The following is a 27,673-nucleotide window of genomic DNA, read 5'->3' as shown; positions in this document are numbered from 1 at the left end:
ATTATATTGATTGTTTGTTCAATTTCTCCAATAAATATACAATATTTGTATGGTTTTCTCTCCTAGCAATACCTAATGGTGTAAGTCCTTCCCATTTAAGGTTACAGTCTGCTTTATGTTTCAATAAAAAATCAACAATCTCTGTATGGCCTCTATAACATGCTATAAATATTGGGGATTCTCCAGAATCTCTATCATCACACTTATAAATGTCTGCCTTATTGTTTATTAACATCTGAACTACTTCAGTATGTCCTTCCTGACAAGCAATGTACAGAGGTGATGCTCCATTATCTGTACACTTATTAATGTCTGCCTTATTGTTTATTAAAATCTGAACTACTTCAGTATGTCCACTCTGACAAGCAATGTACAGAGGTGATTCTCCAGTATCTATACACTTATTAATGTCTGCCTTATTGTTTATTAACATCTGAACTACTTCAGTATGTCTATTCTGACAAGCAATGTACAGAGGTGATGCTCTAGTATCTGCACACTTATTAATGTCTGCCTTATTGTTTATTAACATCTGAACTACTTCAGTATGTCCTTCCTGACAAGCAATGTACAGAGGTGATGCTCCAGTATCTTCACACTTATTAATGTCTGCCTTATTGTTTATTAACATCTGAACTACTTCAGTATGTCCATTCTGACAAGCAATGTACAGAGGTGATTTTCCAGTATCTATACACTTATTAATGTCTGCCTTATTGTTAATTAACATCTGAACTACTTCAGTATGTCCATTCTGACAGGCAATGCACAGAGGTGATGCTCCATCATTATCACACTTATTAATGTCTGCCTTATTGTTGATCAACATCTGAACTACTTCAGTATGTCCTTCCTGACAAGCAATGTACAGAGGTGATCCTTCATTATCTGTACACTTATTAATGTCTGCCTTATTGTTTATTAAAATCTGAACTACTTCAGTATGTCCATTCTGACAAGCAATGTACAGAGGTGATGCTCCATTATCTGTACACTTATTAATGTCTGCCTTATTGTTTATTAACATCTGAACTACTTCAGTATGTCCTTCCTGACAAGCAATGTACAGAGGTGATTCTCCAGTATCTATACACTTATTAATGTCTGCCTTATTGTTAATTAACATCTGAACTACTTCAGTATGTACTTGGTAACAAGCAATGTACAGAGGTGATGCTCCATTATCTGTGCACTTATTAATGTCTGCCTTATTGTTTATTAACATCTGAACTACTTCAGTATGTCCTTCCTGACAAGCAATGTACAGAGGTGATGCTCCAGTATCTTCACACTTATTAATGTCTGCATTATTGTTTATTAACATCTGAACTACTTCAATATGTCCTCCTTCACAAGCAGTGTACAGAGGTGATGCTCCAGTATCTTTACACTTATTAATATCTGCCTTTTTGTTTATTAACATCTGAACTACTTTAGTATATCCATATGCAGATGCCATGTATAAAGGTGATACATTATCAGTACGACAATAGTTAACATTACTGATACAATGTTGAATACACCATTTGACCAGATCAATATCTCCTATAAAACAACACTGTATCAATGAAGTACTTTTGTTATAAATGTCATATGAACTGGCCAATTGTTTTTGTTGTGATATGGCTAAGCTTTGTATATGTAGAAGGAATTGTTGTCTGAAGATACAATTGACCATATTGATGTTACAGAAGACATCTTGTACCTTTCCTTTTGACCAGTCATCTACCATTCGGTTTATATACCCTTGCTGATATCTCGTTGGTACAATAATTGTAAATTCATCATTATTGCTTTTTCTTTCAAATGAAAACCTTTCACGAATAAAACGACTGTTAGCATTTTTAATTAAACAATAAATCATCACACTGCCAAAGTAAAAAGCAAGAAAGTCAAACAGTTTATCATGAATAGTTCTGTAGACTTCACCATCCTTTCTGATATATGTATGTGTAAGTGAATCCAGCTCATCACGTAAAACCAATCGTGACGTCCCTTCCAACACTTTACAAGCTTCATATGTGTTCTTTATAATTGTTTTGATGTTTTCATCTACATCTTCAGTAAGCCATTCTTCCTTCAACTGATTGTTAAACATTACACATAGAGCAAGTGCACAGTATTTGACATGTGCTCCCTCTGTCTGTAATTTATCTATCTCTTCTTTGTAAACTGTAAATGGATTTGTAAAGAAATTTACAATGTTTAGTTTTAGATTTTTGCTGTACAATTGACACAAAAGAGGGAAACAGTCAAACATGTCATATAATTCACTGATCTCAGAAGCGTTTGTTTTCAGGTAAAATTCAGCAATGGATTGTTTTTCTGTTCTAGATAAACACAAATCTGCAGACAGGAGATTACATTCACACCCTTGAAAGAATGATAACGCTTCCATCTGCCTATCATGATAAACTTGTAGTCTACAAGACATAATTAACTTAACTGGTTTCTTTTCTACTAAAGCTTTAATTTTTTCTCTCAGATTTTTCCAGTTTTCAAACTTCATTGGATTTAAACTATATGTTCCACAAAAATCATCCACAACAAACAGTATCTTCTTAATTGGATTGTACAACTTGATGATTTCCTTAGGATTTGATACTGGTAAAATCTCATATCCTTCATTTTGCATCTGTAAAGCCACGTGACGCACCAATGATGATTTTCCACTACCAGAACTTGCTGTGACAACAACACAACCATTTTCTTTAATGCACTTTAATACACATTTTGCTCCGTTTGTTTCTATAAATGTTTTGTCATCTTTTTTCCAATTTTCTAATTCCTCATTAATTTGTTCTGAAAAAGAAGAATTGACAATTCTTTGAATACTTATTTTTTAAGATAAAAGTTAAGGAATGTTTAACATATATGATAAACAAAATTGCTTGACATATGGTATAAACAAAAGGCTTGATCTATCCATGCTTGGTATAGGTAAAAGGCTTGACATACGGTATGAACACTTTGCTTGTCAAATGATATAGACAAAAGGCTAGACATATGGTATGGACACTTTGCTTGTCAAATGGTATAGACAAAAGGCTTGATCTGTTCATGCTTGGTATAGGTAAAAGGCTTGACATACGGTATGCACAATTTGCTTGTCAAATGGTATAGACAAAAGGCTAGACATATGGTATGGACACTTTGCTTGTCAAATGGTATAGACAAAAGGCTAGACATATGGTATGGACACTTTGCTTTTCAAATGGTATAGACAAAAGGCTAGACATATGGTATGGACAAAAGGCTGGACCAAAGATACCAAAGGGACAGTCAAACTCAGAAATTTGATGTCTGGTATAGACAATTAAATTGATATATGGTATAAACAACTGACATGACTCATGGTGTTGACAATTGACTTGAGATATGGAATTGACAATTGACTTGAGATATGGTATGGACAATTGACTTGACATATGGTATAGACAATTGATTTGACATATGGTATGGACATTTGACTTGACATATGGTATGGACATTTGACTTGACATATGGTATGGACAATTGACTTGGCATATGGTATGGACAATTGACTTGACATATGGTATGGACATTTGAATTGACATATGGTATGGACCATTGACTTGGTATATGGTATGGACAATTGACTTGACATATGGTATGGACAATTGACTTGACATATGGTATGGACAATTGACTTGGCATATGGTATTGATAATTGACTTGACATAAGGTATGGACAATTGACTTATGGTATTGACAATTGACTTGACATATGGTATAGACAATTGACTTGGCATATGGAATGGACAATTGAGTTGACATATGGTATTGACAATTGACTTGACATATCTTATTGACAATTGACTTGATATATGGTATAGACAACTGACTTGGCATATGGTATGGACAATTGACTTGACATATGGATGGACATTTGACTTGACATATTGTATGGATATTTGACTTGACATATGGAAATGTATGGTATGGACAATTGACTTGACATAAGGTATTGACAAGTGACTTGACTTATTGTATGGACATTTGACTTGACATATGGTATGGACATTTGACTTGAGATATAGTATGGACAATTGACTTGGCATATGGTATGGACAATTGACTTGACATAAGGTTTTGACAATTGACTTGATATAAGGTATGGACAATTGATTTGACAAATGGTATAAACAATTGACTTGGCATATGGTATGGACAATTGACTTGACATATCGTATTGACAATTGACTTGACATATGGTATGGACAATTGACTTGACATATGGTATAGACAATTGACTTGGCATATGGTATGGACAATTGACCCGACATATGGTATGGACATTTGACTTGACATATTGTATGGATATTTGACTTGACATATGGAAATGTAATGTATGAACAATTGACTTGACATAAGGTATTGACAATTGACTTGACATATTGTATGGACATTTGACTTGACCTATGGTATGGACAATTGACTTGACATATGGTATGGACACTTGACTTGAGATATAGTATGGACAATTGACTTGGCATATGGTATGGACAATTGACTTGACATATGGTATTGACAATTGACTTGACATATGGTATTGACAAGTGACTTGACATATAGTATTGACAATTGACTTGACATAAAGTATTGACAATTGACTTGACATAAGGTATGGACAATTGATTTGACATATGGTATGATCTTTTGAATTGACACATGGTAAGGACTATGGAATTACCCAATTAACATTATTACTCCACATAGCTGATCTAATTTGTAATATAAAAAAAACATCTAGGTTTTTTTTGTTTGCAGTCATCATGGTCATAGAATCCTGAAACTTCAAAGCATAAGGCATCTTTACTAAATGAATACAAAATAATTTAGCTATTAAATCATGTTAATATCCTTGTCTAAACTAAGTTGACTCTATTTACCTTGTTTGCATTGTTAAGCATCAAAATGTCTTTCCTGTTTTGATTTATGCCTGGAACATGTTCAGCTAAACTATCTAAACTACATGTAAATACGCTAAGAATGATTCTTGCAAAAACAAAATTCAATTGCTAATATTATTTCAGAGTATTATCTTTACCTCCTTATATTTATGATAAATCCAACATACAATGACGTAATCAGGTAATATTTTCAAAATTTTACTGGATTGAAAAATAGATAACATGGAAAATATAGAAGAACTTCAAGAATCTGTTTGTATAAGGACCCATGAATAACCATTATAGTACTACCATATCTTCTTGTAATACAATTATAATATATACCTCTTATGTTCCATGGTATTGGGTCTTTTAAAATATCTGTGACTTTTGAGTGTTCAATTAGTAAAGTACTATGGGAATCTTTCAGATCTATCAGCTTTTTGGTAGTGCTTGAGTGTTCTGTTTGCAATGTACTGTGGGAATCTTGCAAATCTCTAAGATTTTCCTTGATGGTTGAGTTTTCAATGTCCATTGTTCGTCTCAGTTCCTTCATTTCTTCCTGTGATTGTTTGATTTCCAGCATAATTTCCTGGTTAGACTGATCTAATATTTTCACTTTTAGCTCTTGACACTCTTGATTCATTGGCACACCACCCAATCGACTTACAGCCTGTAAATAAATATTTCAAAGAGTTACAATAAACAGAGCTGTAATCTTTATAAATAAGTAGTAATTATTTTGGGTCAGGTATAGATTTTAAATATATCATGATGAAAATATTATAACCTCAGGAAATATATGTTCCAGGATGAGAAATAAAAAAATATGCCTACATTTGAGTCAATTAATTCCAATTGTGACCAATTTATAATAAGATGATGTATTTGAACTAAATCTACTGGATGATTTGTACTGATTGATATCTTAGTCTAGGAAGCACAATATATTGCATGTATTAGTTTATTAGTATAAGTTGTCAGTAACTGTATGTACTTTTCGATAGGTGTTTTTTTTCTTTACTCTTACCAGATTTTTGTTGTGTCTATCTGATGAGTCAAGCCCTTTTTAACATATTTCAAATTTTTATTTTAAGTTTGATGTTATGTTATTCTGTTACATACCTTACATGGTTGTTCGTTTTTTGCCATGGCATTGTTGGTTCATTTTCGAGTTTGAATGCATATGTCCCTTTGGTATCGTTTGCCTCTATTTTACATTACTGAAGGTTAGAGACGGGTTGAGTGCTCACAAACATGTTTAACAATACCACAATCTGTACATGTCTATCACAAATCAAGAGCTGTCCATTCATTGGTTTTCTGTGATTGCTGTCTACAACTTTTTTTTTCATTTGTTGTTGCATTAATAAATTGGGTTGTTTAATTTCTTTTTAACATTGTGTTCATCAATCCTTGTCTTTTTATAGTTTACTTTATGGTATGGGTTTTGCTCATTGCTGAAATTGTACAGACCTATAGTTGCTAGGTACCACATTATACAACATTATTGTTTTATTAAGAATGTCCTTACATCTACTACATTTCTCCATGCTGTATTGAAATCACCTGTTGACATAGTGTTACTATCATGATGAGCTAGTATATTTCTGTACCATTTAATCCTGGCAAGATCAGGTCCAGGAGTTGTCTCCCTTGGTAGTGGTAGACTGTCAAATCCATTGATTGGAGGAGTGACAGATGTCAGGTTTCTGATCAAACAAATCATCAATGTTACATCAAAAGTTTTGGAATCAGGTACACCTGTATCAACAAAAGACATTGAACGTCAACAGTTATTCATATCCCTAAATACAAAATCGCCCAAGTAAATGTAACTGATATATAAATTCATACAGCACCATGTATGTAATACAAATTTAATAAAAATCGCCATCTACTAAATCTATAAATGAGTAACTTTCTGCCAAATAGTGTCCATTCATTAACATGAAAAAGCTTTGACGAATCAAATTTAGATATGTTGTTTCCTGTGACTAAACGATAGCCAAGTTCAATTTTGGCGATTTTAACTGGTCTCGTTGTTGTGTTGTAGACCTTTCAGTAGCAAAATTGATATTTATTATATGAATTTGAGTTATTTCCCTTTGAACAGAAGTTGATAATTAATTTCTATGTCATTTGGTCTCTTGTTTATTTTGAGTTATTTCCCTTTGAACAGAAATGTAATTAATAAGTATTTTATAAAAATTTGAATTCTTGGGGTTCTTTGATATGCTGATTCTAACAATGTACTTAGATTTTGGATATTGGACCATAATAGGTATATGTTCAATTTCAAATTTTCCAGTTCTTAGACCACAATCAGTCTGTGTCAAATCTTCAATCACAATCCAAATGAAGAGCTGTTTTAAGCTTAAATGTTATGGCCATACTTGCTCAACTGTTTGGGGTTCGACCTCTGAAAGGAACATCTGGTTTGCTGTCACCCTGACAGCCTCTTGTTTTATTTTGTTATGTGAAAGTTAACCATGGTAGAAACATAATTTAGAAAAAAGACTTGTCAAACTAGACTTCATGGAGATGGGATTTATCTCTGTGGGCATTGTAAATAACAGGTTACTATTTGACTATTACCGATGTTAGTGGTTGAATCTCTTAGAGCAGGTTACATGTGCTTTAAACAGTACACCGGATGCACTTTACCCTTAATTTTACAAATATAATATCAGAGAAAAAAAAACTTCTTGAAATAGACACAGGTTATTTTGCATTACTTATCAAGCCAGAATTATGGCCTTTATATTGTCGCAACTTTGTACTGTATCTGTATTCACTAGATTACATAGTTCTTGTGTTTACCTATAAAACAGTTCATTTTTAAAGTACAGTAAATATTTTTATCATGTGGAAATCTATACGTTAGTAGTCCTAGGCTCGCCAAAAAAAACAACAGGTTGAATTATCTGATTGGTTTATTTTTTTTGTGTTACTAATCTCCCTATCCTTGTTTATTTTATCTTCAAGAGATAACACAACATGTCCTGGTGGAGTGATATCTTCACATATAATTACTCACAAGGGAACAGAACTGAGCCAGTTGAATGGATTGGTGGAAAAAGACATAAAGATGAATTCTGCAACAAATGTTAAGGACTACAATGACAATGATCAGCATTAGCATCAGTTTTCGTGTGGTAAAATATTTGCATGGATAAGCTAATATGAAGCACTTTTTTAAGTTATTACATAGTCTAGTTATGTGCTGAGAGTGTATTTTATTCTATGTTTTTTAGTTAAAGTGTTATGTTTGGCCTTGTAAGTTGTACATACATTATGACACACCCTCTAGTGTTGGTTAATATACATGTCAAGTATAAACTTTGAAATCATAACAGTTCTCAAGATATAGTGGCGGGGCCCTAATAAATCCATTGCCAACACAACTTAATATGACGGAGCCACAAGTGGAGCAGGATATACTACCTTTCCCAAGAACGTTCTATCACCCCTTGTAAAAAAAACTGATGTTTTTCCACTGTGTTTTGCATACTGTTGTTCAAAGTTGTTTATTTCTTAGCTTTAATTTGTTTTTTGCCATAGTATTGTCAGTTTGTCTTCCACTTATGTTGTTGGATACTTATGGCCACAACATCTGTCTCTTAATCAGATTGCCAATTTACAAACCTACCTGAAACTGAAAGCACAACTACAATATTCTATAGACATATAAAACACTTACCATTTTTGGGAAACAAAAGATTCCACTGAGCCTGGTTCAAGATTCTCTTTTTAAACAAGCCATTCAGAGTGTTGTAGTTTTTATTTATTGTTGCGGGTAGATAGGTAGGTGGAAATTCTTTGTCAAAGAAATTACGGACTGCTCTTGGTGACACTCCTTTTAATAACAAGGCTAATCTAATATAATTCTCTTCTTCTTCTAAAAGAGGTGCCATCATTCAAAAAACTCTTCTGATTGTCAATACATAACTAAAACATTTTTACTTTATGGTCCATGTTGTACTGAAAAAGATACAAGTCTATAACATATCAACTATAAAGAGAGATTTAAAAATAAATTGGGAATGTGTCCATGGGACACAGATGCATGGACACAGATGATCCCCCCGCTTGCATATCATATAAAGTTATAAAGTGACATAACTGAAGAACCGTAAAAGTGACGCTACCCAAATTTGTAATTGATCTGAATTTTGTTGTAATAAGAACTGTGTACCAGATTACAAATGTTCCTGAAATATTTGCTACATGTAGTCACCAGATTACAAAGTTTCCTGAAATATTTGCTACATGTAGTCACCAGATTACAAATGTTCCTGAAATATTTGCTACATGTAGTCACCAGATTACAAATGTTCCTGAAATATTTGCTACATGTAGTCACCAGATTACAAAGTTTCCTGAAATATTTGCTACATGTAGTCAAATGTTCCTGAAATATTTGCTACATGTAGTCACCAGATTACAAATGTTCCTGAAATATTTGCTACATGTAGTCACCAGATTACAAAGTTTCCTGAAATATTTGCTACATGTAGTCACCAGATTACAAATGTTCCTGAAATATTTGCTACATGTAGTCACCAGATTACAAATGTTCCTGAAATATTTGCTACATGTAGTCACCAGATAACAAATTTTCCTGAAATATTTGCTACATGTAGTCACCAGATTACAAAGTTTCCTGAAATATTTGCTACATGTAGTCACCAGATTACAAATGTTCCTGAAATATTTGCTACATGTAGTCACCAGATTACAAAGTTTCCTGAAATATTTGCTACATGTAGTCACCAGATTACAAATGTTCCTGAAATATTTGCTACATGTAGTCACCAGATTATAAATTTTCCTGAAATATTTGCTACATGTAGTCACCAGATTACAAATGTTCCTGAAATATTTGCTACATGTAGTCACCAGATTACAAAGTTTCCTGATATATTTGCTACATGTAGTCACCAGATTACAAATGTTCCTGAAATATTTGCTACATGTAGTCACCAGATTACAAAGTTTCCTGAAATATTTGCTACATGTAGTCACCAGATTACAAATGTTCCTGAAATATTTGCTACATGTAGTCACCAGATTACAAATGTTCCTGAAATATTTGCTACTTGTAGTCACCAGATTACAAATTTTCCTGAAATATTTGCTACATGTAGTCACCAGATTACAAATGTTCCTGAAATATTTGCTACATGTAGTCACCAGATTATAAAGTTTCCTGAAATATTTGCTACATGTAGTCACCAGATTACAAATGTTCCTGAAATATTTGCTACATGTAGTCACCAGATTATAAATTTTCCTGAAATATTTGCTACATGTAGTCACCAGATTACAAATGTTCCTGAAATATTTGCTACATGTAGTCACCAGATTACAAATGTTCCTGAAATATTTGCTACTTGTAGTCACCAGATTACAAATTTTCCTGAAATATTTGCTACATATAGTCACCAGATTACAAATGTTCCTGAAATATTTGCTACATGTAGTCACCAGATTACAAATTTTCCTGAAATATTTGCTACATGTAGTCACCAGATTACAAATTTTCCTGAAATATCTGCTCTATGTAGTCACCAGATTACAAATAAAGTTCCAACACATTAGGATATACTTTTCAAATCAATTACTTCAAAACATTAAAAAAAAATCAGCAGTTTATCATTTATTATCGACTCCTAGGAGTCGATATTAGAATTGCACGATGGACACATAGTGCGTGAATTTTTCTTGCTACCTGAGTGGAAGATATTGCGAGACGTGAATAATCAAAATTTATTGATTGGTTAGGACAGTTCAAACCTAGTAAATGTCCTTCAATCCCGTAGAGTATCGGATTTGTCCTATCTATTTTAGCAATTAGATTTTGCCTGGTCATTAATCATGCATATTCATGATATTGGTACACAGATAAACTTTATCTATAAATAGTCGAATCTTCTGGAATTTCGTAAACAACAACGTTAAACGATATATACTACTTTATAACCTGTAATCCGAATAATCCAGGCGTTATATTACGATCACTTCGATCACTCCATTGGACAATGACCGTAAGGGGGCGCTGTAATTTTTCGAGTTAAATAACGTGTGACCTCACGTGTGTGGTAAAATTTGTTGATTGATGCACGTGGCTATTCTAGTAAAAAATGAATTAATCTACAAAGCGAGCACACTTTCCATTTTCATGAGCTAAGAGTCGATTAGCCATTTTTAAAAGGCTAATGCTTGTATGGCTAACTTCCATCAACTTATGGTAAGGAATGCATTTATATGGTGTGCCATGCAATACTTACCTGACTGATTTGGTTTACACATGTATTGATTAAGGCGAAGTATACGTAATTCCAGGCCTCTAGCGAAATTCAAGATAACAAATTTGCGTCGTTAGTTACACAAGTTATTTCTCCTACTCCAAGGATGGGAAATAGGCACATGAAAGAAAAATGACTTTGTGCGGTCTATCATGAATCCAAACAAGAATTCCTTTGCTATCTTATAATAAAACTTCAAAGACATTATGAGAATAATTCCAATCAGAAATCTAGGTATACTATTGTGAGTTAGTCTGACTCTGCTGCCACTGTTTTTCGTTAGGAGGAGCAGGTACACAAGATGACTTCAAACTGACTTGTGTTTATTTCAACAGAAAGTGAAACGCTTAAACAACAAAATTACAGTGACAAATCTGCTTCTAGTCGTATCAAACTCAGAATTGCCCCCTCAATATTATTTGAAAAATCATAGTTTTAATTTTGTATGAAATTCACAGTGTAGCATAAAATTTTAGGTTACAAATAATTACTGGTATATTGCATGTTAATTTGTGTCTTGAACAAGAAAGACCTTAGTCTATGTCTCGTTTTTATGCAATTTTTTATGCAATTGAAAATTTAGGATAATTTATATTTATTTGAAAAGTATTAAATATACTACATGGTAATCGACCACTACTGCAACAATTATCAAAAAACAAATTTACAAAAAAATCTGATTCCATCAACAAAACATTGCACACGGAAACTAAAAAGTCAGCACTGCATGTGATATTTATCTCAAAATAAGTAAAATCTATGTCATCCAAAGTTGCAGAAAAGAAACAGCTATAGGTGTCTTCTAGTACACAATTTTTGGGGAAAGTAAAATCTAAATTTAGAACCATGGTTTAAACTGAAACTAAACATGTACAAATGATGTATGATAAAAACAGAACATATTGTTTTTTCTTGATCAAATCCAATTTCGAAGGGATAGCAAAATTTGTCAGTATTCTTTTGTTGTCCTTTAATATGTCATTCATAAGTATTGAATACAAGTAAAATTTGTCTTCTTAAGTATTAATATTGAAGATTATGATAGAAAAAAGTATAAGAGTATAAGGTATAGAGAAGAACGGAGAGAGTGAAGAAAATAATGTAACAAAATTAATGTAGGGGCCTTTTATAACCGACTATACGTTATGGATTTTTGTCATTGTTGAAGGCTGTATGGTTGCGTTTTATAATAGCTTACATCCACTACATTCATTAAGGTAGATGGGCTGTCTAAATGTTCGACGATAGGTTATTCGTAAACTTCTGTAAAATACTTCTCGGTCAATGTAATTTTAAATTTCTATATAAAAACTTAGGATCACAGACCTTGTTTTTTCGTAATAATACATTGCAATTAACGACATTTAGGTGTAAAGCCACCATTGATTTCCCCTCTTAGTCTTTGTTGAATTTGCACTTTTAAAAAAAATAAAATGCTTCACTGAGCGCAGCCTGTTACGACCGCAGAGGTCAAACCCTGAACAGTTGGGGCAAATTTGGACACAGTATTCAAGCTTGATACTATCTAATAAAATTAACGGTATCAATTTTCTTGCACCAGATGCGCTTTTCGACAATACATGTCTCTTCAGTGATGTTCGTGGCCAAAATATTTGAAATCCAAAGCAAATTTGGATGTGATCAAATTTTTGACATAATATAAATTTCTGACACAAAATAAATGTGGTCAAAGATCTTACAAATTTAATGTGCAATAATATGCAATTGAAGATTTCTTCATGAAATTTTTCAAAAATTTTAAATTCGAAAAATTTGGCAAAAAAATATAAACCCCTTAAAATAATTGGACCCCCCAAACTTTTTGAATCCCCCTTGGAGCATTAACTATCAAACTCAATCCCAGTCTTTCCTGTGTAGTATAGAACCATTGTAAGGGAGGTAACTCTAAAGCTAAAAAAAACCAAAGAATAATGAATTCTGAGTATAAGAATTTATTACCACTGAACCCTTTGATACACACTATTATAATATTATATGTATTCAAATCACAGTATTTGATGTTTCTTGAAACAGCTAAAAAATATTCCAAACAAGAGCTAGCAAACAAATAGCAATAAAATGCTCCTGGGCGCAGCTCGATACGACCGCAGAGGTCGAACCCCGAACAGTTGGGGCAAGTATGACACAACATTCAAGCTTGATACAGCTTTGAATTTGGATTGTGATTAAATATTTGACACAGCATAGGTTTCTGACACAGAATGATTGTGGTCCAAGAACGTTTTTTTTTTTTAATTTACCTAATATTATTGTTCAATATCCAAAATCTAAATACATGGTTAGATTCAGCATATTAAAGAATCCCAAGAATTCAACTTTTGATGAAAGTTTAATTTTAGACCCTTTTGACCTTAATGTGAACCAATTTAGACCAGTTTGAAACCCGAACCAAAAATAAAGAATTCCAATATTTCAATTTTTGATGAAATCAAACCATATCATTAATATTTGCTTTTAAATCAGAAAGAATCAACTTAAAATAAGAAAAAATTAAAAGGAAAAAAAGGAAACCCAGGTACTCCGCAGGGCCCCAGTGGTTGAACCCTGAACACTTGGGGCAAATTTGGTCACAATATTCAAGCTTGATTCTGTCTGAATTTGGATTGTGATCAAAGTTTTGACATTATATAGGTTTTTGTCACAAAATTAAGTGATCTAACACACCAAGTCCGAGTGAAATAATTATTTTACATCCCAGCTGTTTTAGATTAGACGAAAACACATTTACAATTCATAAAATCTAGTTTAGAACGCCACACAACCATTAAAAAATACTTTATATATACTTTATGATGTATATGATGTATACCCTTTATGACCCCCAAACACGATGAGTAGATATCAAACAATATCAACTCGCCCCACTTGCCAATCGGCCCACACTGTATCGCCACTTTATAAAAAAATCGCCCCACTCCTGTTTACCGACTCGCCCCACTTTTGAAAAAGTGTAAAATCAAATTGAACAGTCAGTCTGAAAACTCACTTATTAACGAAAAAGGTTAAAACCCCACTGAATAAAGGTATGACAACTCGCCCTACTTATAAAAAGATCTTGCTTCCTTTAAGTATGTCAAATAACTATAAGTTCGTATCCTGTAGTCCTGGTGTAGTGGTATGTGTTGTGGTTTTTGATAGATAGACTGTTCCGTGTATAACAAAGAAACTCAAACTGGGGTGATCTGGTAGGGGTGATCCGGCTCAGATCACCACTGTTAGAACAAAGGAGCTGGGATGTAATTCAATATACCGCTTTGTTTTCTGTCATTCATTGTATAGTGGTCTATAGAACAGGGTTTTGTTCAGTACGTATATCATGTTAACACAGGTAATTATCAACCAGAACATATATTTCTCGGGTACAACTCTGCGACTAACAACGTGTGTCATTTTTTTATTTTTTTTATTCAATAAATATATATAGTAAGTACTTTGATTAAGAAACACTAGTCTATCATAATTTTCATTTTTCGATTAGTATTCAAATAAACTCAAAGTACTTTTAAATAGCATACACCAACTACTGTTTTTTTTTATGTACGCAAGTCCACTGACTCATTTAAAACAAACCAATTGATTTCATTATGTTCCTTACCCTTTTCCATCTCAGTTTTAGAATAAGTATTTACATCAGATGGGCTCTAGCAGAAAATCTATAATCGTATAATTCATACACATGTAGTATCAATTGATATATTTAACCTTGATCGTAATGCAATTCCTTATATAGCTTTATATCATATTAAACATACATATATGAATCTTCGTAGAAATATTCCAATCAATCTTAGTTACATCGAAAAATTAGAACGGACCAAAAAAAAAAGGATATAGTATTTATAAAAACGTTCTGTAAACAAAAGGGATTAGACAATCTTAAATACTTCTGTTTTAATATTTTCATAATCAGTAAATAAGCGTATGTTAAATTGTTCAATGTCAATTTATTACCTTTATGTTTATACTCATCCCGTTATTGATCCCTGCAATACAACACATAGTTATATTCAATATTTATATACATATCACTTACCGAATTAATGTAACTGAAAGATATATGCTTTCAACTAACTTACAGGAATATTAATAAAAATCAATCCCTAAAGTCCAAAGTTTATATGGATATTCAATTGCATACATGTATCTCTTTACATACAAAACCAATCTACTGCGAGTGGGTTCACACAATGACACTTTTGTTTAATGACAAAGACTTTAAAGTAGGTGAGCTTTCTGTTAAAGTTGACAAAGAAGAATATAGAAATACACTGTATGGAAATGAAATATGTGTCGGACGAGATTTATTCTATTGACCTAGTTTCGGGGAGCGTATACAATATGTAATTAAAATAAAGCGAAACCAACTGATTTCATCATCATCTTCACACAATTACTGTCATTATTTTTCTATGTAAAACAATAATTGTTCATGTTTGGTTGGCTTTGTTTCAAAACATAATTATAAATTATGTGATAAAAAAAATCTGGTACAGTACATGAACCATGTACTGTTTGTTAAAACAAGGACAGTAATTGTGTAAAAATAAGGAGGGATTCCGTGGACATTTCGCTTTATTTCAATAGGTTTTATACTATTATAGGTGTAGGTGGTCGGATGAAAATCTGTAAACATCCGTATTATGTATGTGTCTTACCCAAGATAGGAGCCTACTGTTCAGTAATTGTTGTTTGAAGCCAAATTGCTGATCATCAAATTTTGGCTAATAATTGGGAAAAAGATCCAACCATTGTTTTTTTTCCTTTTATATTGATGTTAATTTTTCTTAGGTGCTTACATGAACGTAACCAGCTGGTCTTATCTTTCTTATTTGAATCCAGTAACTGTCCTGTGTACAAACTATGTTAGGAAATACAAAACCTAAACTACAACATCGATAAAGATATCATAAACTAGTCAAAACATTTACTAAAATTTATCATCGGTGTAAGGAAATAATTCGTAAATATAACTCAACCTGCAGACATCTTATACGTTCAGTTATTTCACATCCAATCTTTAATGGTAATATTCTTCACAAAGCACAAAAATGTCAGTATTCAAATCAAAAGCTAACGATCGAAAAGTCTGGCCAGCTCAGATAAAAACTAATTTCAAATTTAGCCAGAAACATGAGAAAAACATTTGTCGTTCAATTCCTGCAAAAAATTGTTGAAACATTTATTGGTTGTTAATCTTGAAAATCACAAACTTTTATCGAATTTGATCGTATGGAATTTTCAAAATCTATAATCAAGTTTGTTAACAAGGCACACAAAAAAGTAGAATTTTGGGGAAAAATTCATTTCCCCCTTCCAAACCTTCTACAGACTGTCTTTACATTCTTTTTATGTGTAATAGTCAAAGGCATACTGTCCCATTAATAATTGTTAAAAAATTTATAAAGAAAAACAGCAATATTCAATATGGGACGAGTACCCTTCGGGCGAATTGACATAACTTATTATCACATCTATTTATTGGTTTTTCTCCCCAGACCAAAAAATGCCCCTGTCATCAATAGCAGACGCTATCAGAATTCATTCTTTTGACAGTCTGTCACTATATAAGTACTATCTTGGTGTTAATGTAAATTTTCTATATACATAAGCTTGTACGTAGATTGATTTTCAGGTCATATCATCTGGAATAGTCACTTTTATATAAATTTGAAAAAACAAACAAACACAAACAGTAAGTACAAACTCTGTATTAATGACATAGCACTAAAACCAAATTACTTCATTGTTTAATCCATTTGTTCTAATCGAATTTCACAAAACTTCTAAGATTTTTTCATAAATGATACCACAAGACAGTGTATAGTCACTGGAATGTTCATGCATAGTTGATGCCTAAGTTCATAACATAAAAAAGCGAAAACTACTTGTCAAAATACTATTTAACACTTTCATGCATCACTGCATTGGTTGAATGTTAATTAGTCGACTGACTGTCAATCGGCAGCTCTACATGATCAATGTTTGTAATTTATTAAATTAATTACTTTTTTAAAAGGAGAAGTTTTACGGACTCATAAAGCAATCAGTCAACACACACAAAAAGACTAAATAAAATATTCAAACAAAGGCTGAATAACAATGCCAATTACGAATAGGACTGAACCGATACAGCAAGCACATTGTTATAATTATTATTCATCAAATGAATGTGAAAGGATTTATTTGAAATCAGCCATAAGAAAATATATATATATAAGTTTTATAATATAGCCAACTCTACTCAATCGATTAAATTACTTTCAATGTATCGCTTTGTTTTCTGTCATTAATTGTATAATGATCTATCGAACAGAATTTTGTTCAGTACGTATATCATGTTTACACAGCTAATTATCAACCAGAACATAATTTTCTCGGGTACATCTCTACAACTAACAACCTGTGTCATTTGCATTATTTCATTTTGTTTCTATAAATATATATATACTAAGTACTTTGATAAAGAAACACTAGCTTATCATAATTTTTAATTTTCGATTAGTATTTAAATAAACTCAAAGTACTTAATAGCATACACAACCTACTGTTTTTTTTATCGTTATTGTCAAAAGTAAAATTTTGGAACGAATGCATGTACTTATCATGTCGTATCGATCTTAATTTGCATAGTTTTCTCTCAGTAAAATGAGTGCCTAGTTGTCAGCTTGAACGGACACCTATTCGATTTAATAAAAAGTAAACAGTTTTACGGGGGATATCCTGGGATTTTTTTAAATAAGGCCACACCATACCCTTGAGAATGTTTTATCTTTTGTGACAATTGCGGAAAAGTCTACCAACGTCATCCCTCATATCGGGTTTGAATACTAGTAACAGGCAACAGTAGTTTACTGATATTCACATATCTTCGAACCAAATGTATGTCGGCGTAATATTGGTAAACCAATTGAGTCAATAAATAGTCTAAATTCCTTTTATTCATACAACAAGCAGGGCCCGGGATTCATTACTTTTTTATTAAATACAAAATTATGACACTTGCTCCCCAAAACTTTACTGGTTTCAGAACAGAGTTATCGGCACAATCTGCACGAGTAATGAGTAGTCTATGTCCAATGAGTCATTTAAAACAAACCAATAGATTTCATAATGCTCCTTACCCTTTTCGATCTCAGTTTTAGAATAGGTATTAACATCAGATGGGATCTAGAAGAAAATCTATAATCGTATAATTCATACACATGTAGTATCAATTAATATATTTAACCTTGATCGTAATGAAATTCCTTATATAGCTATATATAATATCAAACATACATATATGAATCTTGTTTTAAATATTCCAATCAATCTTAGTTACATCGAAAAATTAGTACGGACAAAAAAACGGATATAGTATTTATAAAAACGTTCTGTAAACAAAAGGGATTAGACAATCTTAAATAATTCTGTTTTAATATTTTAATAATCAGTTAATTACCGTATGTTAAATTGTTCAATCTCAATTTATTACTTTTGTGTTTATACTCATCCCGTTATTGATCTCTGCAATACAACACATAGTTTTATTCAATATTTATATATATATCACTTACCTAATTAATGTAACTGAAAGATATATGCTTTCAACAAAATCACAGGAATATGAATAAACACAAACCCTAAAGTTTAAAGTTAATATAGATATTCAATTGAATACATGTATCTCTTTGTATAAAAAACCAATCTACTGCGAGTGGGTCCACACAATGACGCTTTTGTTTAATGACAAAGACTTTAAATTAGGTGAGCTTATTGTTAAAGTTGACAAAGAAGAACATAAACATACACTGTATGGAAATAAAATATGTGTCGGATGAGATTTATACTATTGGCCTAGGTTCGGAGAGCGTATACAATATGTAATTAAAATAAAGCGAAACCCACTGATTTCCTCATCATCTTCACACAATAAGTGTCATTTCTTGTTTTTATATAAAACAACAAATTGTTCATGTTTGGTTGGCTTTGTTTCAAACATAATTACAAATTATGTGATAAACAAAAATTTGGTTTAGTACATGAACCATGTACTGTTTGTGAAAAACAACGACAGTAATTGTGTAAAAATGAGGAGGGATTCCGTGGATATATCGCTTTATTTCAATAGGTTTTATACTATTATAGGTGAAGGTGGTCGGATGAAAATATGTAAACATCCGTATTATGTATGTGTCTTACCCAAAATAGGAGCCTATTGTTCAGTAATTGTTGTTTGAAGCCAAATTGCTGATCATCAAATTTTGGCTAATAATTGGGAAAAAGATCCAACCATTGTTTTTTTTCCTTTTATATTGATGTTAATTTTTCATTGCTGGCAGCTGTTGTCGACCTTTAGTTGCTTACATGTACGTAACCTGGTCTCAGGTGGTTAGTTGTCTAATTATTATTGCGTAACCAGTAGTATCATCTTTCTTATTTGAATCCAGTAACTGTCCTGTGTACAAACTATGTTAGGAAATACAAAACCTAAACTACCAGATCGATAAAGATATTACAAACTAGTCAAAACATTTACTAAACTTTATCATCGGTATAAGGAAATAATTCGTAATTATAACTCAACATACAAAACATCTCAAACGTTCAGGTATTTCACGTCCAATCTTTAATAGTAATATTGTTCACAAAGCACAACAATGTCCTCAAAAGCTAACAAAACCTTTAAACAGACTTACTAAGAAGGGCTATAGTTACGATACTGTTGTCAGGTCATTAAAGATTGCATGTTTTAGCTTAAATATTGATTCACTTATAGGGTCTTTGCATTGAAATTAAACACATTTATCCCAAAACCAGTTGTTGGCATGACACGGGTTATGTTCTACACATATATTTCATGATAGCAAAATACTCAACCTCTTACATGAGGGATTGTGCCTGGGACTCATAAGATGAAGACATAATCTTTCAAACAGTTTAATTGAGATCTGGAGCTGGCATGTCAGTAACTGCTAGTAGTTTTTGTAATTTTTGTATTATTGTCATTTTGTTTATTTTCTTTTGTTTCATATTCTGACATCGGACTCGGATTTCCCTTAAACTGAGATTTACAGTACGTATTGTTGTGCGTTTGTTTTTTTTTTTTTTTACATTGGATAGAAATATGTTTTGCGCCTGTCCCAAGTCAGGAGCCTCTGGCCTTTGTAAGTCTTGTATGATTTTTAATTATAGTTTCTTGTGTGTAATTCGGAGTTAAGTATGACGTCTATTATCACTGAACTAGTATACATATTTTTAAGGGGCCAGCTGAAGGTGATAAGATTCTGTGGAAGTTAAGTGTAACAGTAGAAAAGTCAAAACTGTCAACAATATCAAGATGACTATAAAAAGCAAATAGTGTATCTAAAACATCCAAATACTTTTTTACACTACAAAACAACGAATTCCATATATTTTATTTCAATAGTTAATGGTTTGTTCTTAGATAGAAGTTTGTTAAAAGCACTGAGGATAAGTTGTAAAAAAAAAGATAAAAACATCTTTTATAGTGATATTAAGATGATAACACAATATTGACTGCTGTACCCTTATTTTTGACATTTTTTATTCTTTGATTATGTTTGTTTTGTTCATGCATCGTTGACAATGTAATGGAATTTGATACGACTGTCATACAAGTGAGAGGTTTAGCTAGCTATAAAACCAGGTTCAATCCACCATGTTCTACATTAGAGAATGCCTGTACCAAGTCAGGATTATGACAGTTGTTATCCATTCGTTTGATGTGTTTGGACTTTTGATTTTGCTTTTTGATTTTTGATTTTGCTTTTTGAATTGTCCTCGGAGTTCAGTATTTTTGTGTTTTTACTTTTTTTGTATAACACTTAAAAGAGGCCGGGATATAGATGAAAAGATCTTTTACTGTTTTTTTTGTGTAGTTTTTGTAATTATTACATAGTAGGGATATCAAATGTTCAGAAGATGCCTTAAGCAGTGATTTGGTTATGATATGTTTGTGAAGTATATGAATCTCTGTGGAGCACACGGACTTCAATGTAGATTTTTTAAGTTTAATGTGAAGTATTTACGGCATACCACCACCACATTGTTGACTGCTTTGTCGGCCGGTACAAACACATACCACTTTGAACATTTATTACCTGTCTGTCCTGGACAATATTGAGGTCCCTCGTCATAACATGGCCATAGGGATCATATATGAACTTCGACGATTCACAATTTCTAGTTAAAAGAGTGTTTTTCTTTACATTGACGTCTGATGTTACTGACGTCTAATAGAAATTTATAATTTTTTCATTTTTTTTTGTATGTGTGCGAATTTATAGTTGGTTCTGTGTTATCAAAAAAGGGAGGTATAAAGCTTTGAACGGCAGAGTAATTTAATATACTCGATAAGTAGATAAAATCGATACCTCTGTTAATATATTTATTTTTCAGAAAGTGCTGTTTATGATCTCCATGTTTGTCAATACGCGCGAACAGCCTATGGTGACAATCAGCTGTATTTTTACGCGGATATTCCTTTATTCGGAATACGTTGATGATAGAGATGGTGTCACATTCCTTGAAAATATCATGTTATTTACTAATTGGTATTTGACCCAGTTTACATATTAAATTGTGCCTACCATTGTTTTTTTAATATAGATATTTAAACTTGTAATTTTTGAAGGCCTTTATTGCTTGCTTGTCGGTGTGAGCAAAGACTCCATGTTGAAGACCGTACTTGTACCTATAATGGTTTACTTTTACAAATTGAGACTTTGATAGAGAGAAAAACCTCATGATGAATCAGCATAATTGAGTAAATCTTACATGAAATAAAACACAGAATAATAAAATGCAAAAAAAAAGCAATTAACCCAAAGAATCGGTAATGAAAAATATTCTTTTGGATATTCTATACTGAAAAAATAAATGTTGACCCAGCTGCAGTAGCATTTTATCATTTAAAATGTAAAATAAAGACCGGTCCTTCAACTGTATTTTAAACTTTTTATTTCAGTTTGTAATTCCTGCCTATTTGTTTAGTAACATCGAAACAGCTTCGATGGGTCCTTCCTGACAAGCCTTGGACAGAGATAATGATTCTTTATTATCATACTTAATAATTTTGCCTTATTCATTGTTGAAATATTAACTCTTTCAGTATGTTTGTTTCTGCCAAGCCATGTACACATGTGATACGTTTTCATCATAACACTAATAAATGTCTGCCTTGTTTTTTTTATTACCATCTGAGCGATTTCAGTATGTTCCCCCTAACAAGCAATGTACAGAGGTGATGCTCTAGTATATGTACACTTATAAATGTCTGGCTTATTGTTTATTATCATCTAAACTATTTCAGTATGTCCTTTCTGACAAGCAATGTACAGAGGTGATTCTCCTCCAGTATATCTACACTTATTAATGTCTGCCTTATTGTATATTAACATCTGCACTATTTCAGTATGTCCTTCTTGACAAGCAATGTACAGAGGTGATTCTCCTCCAGTATATCTACACTTATTTATGTCTGCTTGATTGTGTATTAACATCTGAAGTACTTCAGTGTGTCCTTCGTGACAAACACCATACAGAGGTGATGCTTCAGTATCGATACACTTATCAATGTCTGCCTTATTGTTTATGAACATCTGAACTACTTCAGTATGTCCATTCTGACATGCAATGTACAGAGGGGATACTCCTTTAGTATCTCTACACTTATTAATGTCTGTCTTTTTGTTTATTTAAATCTGAACTAATTCAGTATGTCCTTATTTTTAAGCCTTGTATTTGTGCTAGGAACTGTTGACCATATTAATGTTAGTGAAGACATCTTGTACCTTTCCTCTTGACCAGTCATCTACCAATCTTTTTATATACATTTGCCGATATCTTTCTGGTACAATAATTGTAAATTCATCACTTTTGCTTTTTTTCAAATAAAAATCGTTCACTGATAAATTCACTTGTAGCATTAATAATCGAACAATAAATCATTTCACTGCCAAAGTAAAAAGAAAGAAAATCAAACAGCTTGTTATGAATAGTACGGTACACTGCACCATGTTTTCTGATAAATGTTTGTGTAAGTGAATCCAGTTCATTACGTAAAACCAGTCGTGACGTTCCTTCCACTACTTTACAAGCCTCATATGTGTTCCTAATGACTGTTTTTATATCTGTATCAACAACTTCCGTAAGCAATTCTTCCTTTATACAATTGTAAAATATTACACAAAACCAGTGCACAGTATTTTCCATGTGCTCCTATCTTTAGTGTATCTATCTCTTTTTTGTAAACTGTAAATGGATTCGTGACGAAATATATTATGTTCACTCGTGGACATTTGCGATATAATTGACACAAACGTGGAAACCAGTCAAACACGTCACTTAATTTACTGATTTTAGAAGCCTTTTTTTCAGATAAAACTCAGCTATGCATTATTTTTCGGTTTTCGATAAACACAAATCTACAGATCGGAGATTACATGCACAAAACAGAAAGAATGACAAAAATGTCATTTTCCCGTTCGCATAAACCTGTAGTCTACAAGACAAAAGCAACTTGACTGTTTTCTTTTCTACCAATGCTTCAATTTTTTGCATTAGATTTTTCCAGTTTTCAAAATTTGTTGGATTTAAGGTATATGTTCAACAAAAATTCTCCACAACAAACATTATCTTCTTAATTGGATTGTACCACTTGGTGAGTTCCGTAGGATTTGATACGGGTATAATATCATAGCCTTCATTTTGCATCTGTAAAGCTACGCAACGGACCAATGATGTTTTCCACTACAAAGAACTGGCTGTGACAACAACACAACCATTTTCTTTAATATAATCAAATACATGTTTTGCTCCGTTGGGTTTTATAAAAGCTTTTTTCATTTTCTTTCCAGTTATTTGTCCTTGAAAAGGAAATTAAACAATTCTTGAATACTTTATTTCAAGATAAATGTTAAGTATTGTTTTGTCATATTGGTAAAGAAAATTACTTGAAAATATTGTTCGGATGAAAGGCTTTGTCTATGTATGCTACGTATAGGACAAAGGGTTGACTAATGGTATGGACAATTTGCTTGTCATATTGAATGAATGAAAGGCTTGAAGTATGAATGCTTTGTATAGGTAAAAGGCTTGACATACGGTATATATGATTTGCTTGACAAATGGTATACACGAAAGGCTTGACATATAATATGGACAACAGGTTTGTCATATGACATGGTATGGATGAAATGCGAGATCTATGCATGTTGTGTATAGTGAAAAGGCTTCATATACGTATAAACATTTTTATTAACATATAGCATACATAGAAAAAAGAATTAACCTGGCTTACCGGCCCATAGACATGACATTTTGTATAAACATTAGACTTAATATAGGGTATAAATTATTATATTGAATAAGGTATGGACAATTAACTTGACATATGGTATGAACAATTAACTTGAAATATGGTATGGACAATTAACTTGACATATGGTATGAACAATTAACTTGACATATGGTATGAACAATTAACTTGAAATATGGTATGGACAATTAACTTGACATATGATATGAACAATTAACTTGACATATGGTATGAACAATTAACTTGAAATATGGTATGGACAATTAACTTGACATATGGTATGAACAATTAACTTGACATATGGTATGAACAATTAACTTGACATATGGTTTAGACAACTAGCTTAACATATGGTATGAACAATTAACTTGACGTGATGTATGGACAATTGACAGGTGATAAAGCTTTTTTTTCTTAACATAGGGTAGAGATTATTGCATTGACCATTAACTTGTCATATAGTCGGGAGAATGGATCAGTATACAAAATAGACATTCCATATATGGTAACATTTATTTTGACATATGGAATAGACAATTGACTTGACATAATGTTAAGACTGTTTACAATACAAAAGTTATGAACTATATAACTGAAATTAGTTATAGATAAACTTGTCATAGATACCAGGACTAAATTTTGTATATACGTCAGACGCGCGTTTCGTCTACAAAAGACTCCAAAAAGTTGAAAAGTCAATATAGTCATTAGGTAATTATACCTACAAAATTTTATTTACCTCTGATATTCCATGGTATTGGATCTTTTAAAATCTCTGTGACTTTTGAGTGTTCAATTTGTAAATTAATATGGGAATCCTTTAGATCTATCAGATCTTTCGTAGTGCTTGAGTGTTCTGTTTGTAAACAAAGGTGGGATTCTTGCAAATCTCTAAGATTTCCTGTTGCTCTTTAGTGTTCAGTTTGCAAAGTACTGTGGGAATCTTGCAGTATAAAAAACTGGGCTTAGTAAATCTTATTTGACTCCTCGATCAGATAAAAATTCTGAACTGAATTCATTCATAAACTTTAATTGGTGGCATGCTTAATTCCCTAGGAATGGAGGGTTACTTCAAATGATTTAAAGTATATTAATTTAAATAAAATTTCACAATTTATTTTTCTGCATTTTCAGAAAAACAAATATGTAATTTCATTTATGTTACTCTTTTCAGTCAATGTCAAAATGAGTTAAATAGTCTGTAAAATCTTTGGACATTTGCAGACCCTTTGCCCAGGTGCCCTCTTAATCTTTCCCTGCTAGAAACAAAATTGTACAAAATCCTAGATTTTCAAAAAACGCACTTACATCTGCTACATTTGTCCAAGCTGAATTGAAATCACATGTTGGCACAACGTTACTATCATGACGATCGCGAGCTAATACATTTCTGTACCATTTAATCCTGGCAAGATCAGATCCTGGAGTTGTCTCCCCTTGTAGCGGCAGCTTATCTAATCCATTGATTGGAGGACTGACAGATGTTAATTTTCTGATCAAACAGATCATCAATGCTTATGATGCTACATCAAAAGTTTTTATAAACAGATACACCTAAACAGTAAAAGCTACCTAATGTCAACAGTTGTTCTTAATTTCAAATATGGAATCACCAAAAGAACCTGACTGGTGAAAAAAATCATACAGCACTATGTACGGAAAAAAAATTTAATGGAATACTTTTTTCCAAATATTTTGTTCATTTCGATGAATAAATTTTCGACTGATGCAATACTGATGTTTTTTTTTCTGGCACAATCATCATGAATCGTCCCATTTCAAGAATGCATTCTTTTACTTTATCATTGTTGATATAGTTTTACATTATTGTTTTGGTTTTTTTTTTTTGTTGAAAGTTTTTTAGCATTCATTTTTTTTAAATACATTCATTGACATAGATGGATGTATTGTTCAACATCCAGCATTCAACTTTCCTCCGGACTAATGAATCGATAACAAACTAAGTATGTCTTGAAAGTTATAAGACCATACTACAAAGGATTTTTTACACAGTAAGGTACAACACATGACATGTTGTTTGTTCTCATGCTACAGAGAGGCAAAGCTAAATGACATATAGTTTGTTTACACATAACAGAGTACCACAGTTACCCAACATATTGTTTGTATACACATTACAGAGTGGCTAACCTACCTGACATATTTGTCTTTTATACAACTAAGAAAATTAAAGCTATCTTACATATTAAAGAGCAGCTGTTACCTAACACAATGTTTATTTACACAAAATAAAGTTTAACATGTCTGTCATATGGTTTGTAAACACACAACAGACAAGTTACCTGACATATTTTTTGTTGCACACACAAGTGTGACACAACTACCTGACGAACTATTTGTTCATACACTACTGTGTGACCAATCGTCTTGGAGTATTGTTTGTTAACACAGTACAGAGCGCCAAAGGTGCCTGACATATTGTTTGTTTGCGCAGTACAAAGTACCTAAGCTAGCTGATATTTGTATTGTTTACACGCTATAAAGAGCCCACTCTTCCTTAAGTTCTGTATTGTTTGTTTACACATTACAGAGTGACCAAGCTACCTGACATATTGTTAGTTTACACACAACAGATAGACGAAGCTAGCTGACATATTGTGTGCTTGCACAGTGGAAAGTACCTAAGCTTGCTGACGTACTAGTTGTTTGCACAGTTCAAAGAGCCCCAGCTACTCTACATATTGCTCTTTTACCAACTACAGAATGTCCAATCTTCCTGACATATTGAGTGTGTACACACTACAGATAGACCAAGCTTCCTGATATATGGATTGTGAACACACTTTAGAACGCAAAATCTGACAACACAATCGATAAATAAAAAAATAATACAATTGACTCAAAAATCAACGTGTATCTTACCTTTCTTGCAGTAAAATTGATGCATGTATTTAGAAGTGAATATACTTTTTCATATCAATTCTTTAATTCTTGCATTTCACTTATAAAAAACCATAGCATTAAGACATAATGTAACTAAGTTTTGTTTTCTTAAGTGCATGTGAAAAGTTTATCTCATAACCTTATTTTTGCTATGTGTAAGTCTAGTTGTTAATAACAGCTTTTTCGTGGTTTCTGCTAGATTA

General features: G+C 32.2%; 3 protein-coding genes across 3 annotated transcripts in view; 1 reads left to right on the top strand and 2 right to left on the bottom strand.

Annotated features, from left to right (window-relative positions):
• The window catches only part of LOC143049636 (uncharacterized), a 193,982-nt gene extending 185,089 nt beyond the window's left edge, over positions 1 to 8,893 (bottom strand). Inside the window, exons 1-2 of the mRNA XM_076223234.1 lie at positions 8,617 to 8,893; positions 6,448 to 6,677 (exon numbers count right to left, since the gene is read on the bottom strand). Coding sequence (XP_076079349.1) covers positions 6,448 to 6,677; positions 8,617 to 8,833 — 447 coding nt within the window. The 5' untranslated portion in view covers positions 8,834 to 8,893. The remainder of the gene's footprint in view (positions 1 to 6,447; positions 6,678 to 8,616) is intronic.
• LOC143049640 (centrosomal protein of 162 kDa-like) overlaps positions 1 to 27,673 on the top strand; it is a 56,265-nt gene that overhangs the window by 12,065 nt on the left and 16,527 nt on the right. The window lies entirely within an intron of this gene.
• LOC143048761 (uncharacterized) lies at positions 2 to 25,902 on the bottom strand. The gene is made up of 4 exons (XM_076222634.1): positions 25,875 to 25,902; positions 5,259 to 5,586; positions 1,334 to 2,802; positions 2 to 1,207 (listed from the first exon to the last, which is right to left on the bottom strand). The coding sequence occupies exons 2-4, from the start codon at positions 5,557 to 5,559 to the stop codon at positions 2 to 4; spliced, it is 2,976 nt and encodes a 991-aa protein (XP_076078749.1). The 5' UTR covers positions 5,560 to 5,586; positions 25,875 to 25,902.

Source organism: Mytilus galloprovincialis, chromosome 10 (genome assembly GCF_965363235.1).
Source record: "Mytilus galloprovincialis chromosome 10, xbMytGall1.hap1.1, whole genome shotgun sequence".
In the NCBI taxonomy this organism is placed as follows: Eukaryota; Metazoa; Mollusca; class Bivalvia; order Mytilida; family Mytilidae; genus Mytilus; species Mytilus galloprovincialis.
Note: the sequence above shows the minus strand (reverse complement) of the source record. Positions and strands in the feature narration are given on the sequence as shown.

Excerpts from the sequence above, each read along its gene's own strand:
- LOC143048761 (XM_076222634.1), bottom strand. The coding sequence starts at position 5,559 with ATGAATCAAGAGTGTCAAGAGCTAAAAGTGAAAATATTAGATCAGTCT. Across the intron at positions 2,803-5,258 it reads AATACCATGGAACATAAGAG|AACAAATTAATGAGGAATTA; the intron begins GTATATATTATA and ends CTTCTTTTTCAG. Across the intron at positions 1,208-1,333 it reads GTGAAGGAGGACATATTGAA|GCAGACATTAATAAGTGCAC; the intron begins GTAGTTCAGATG and ends ATAAACAATAAG.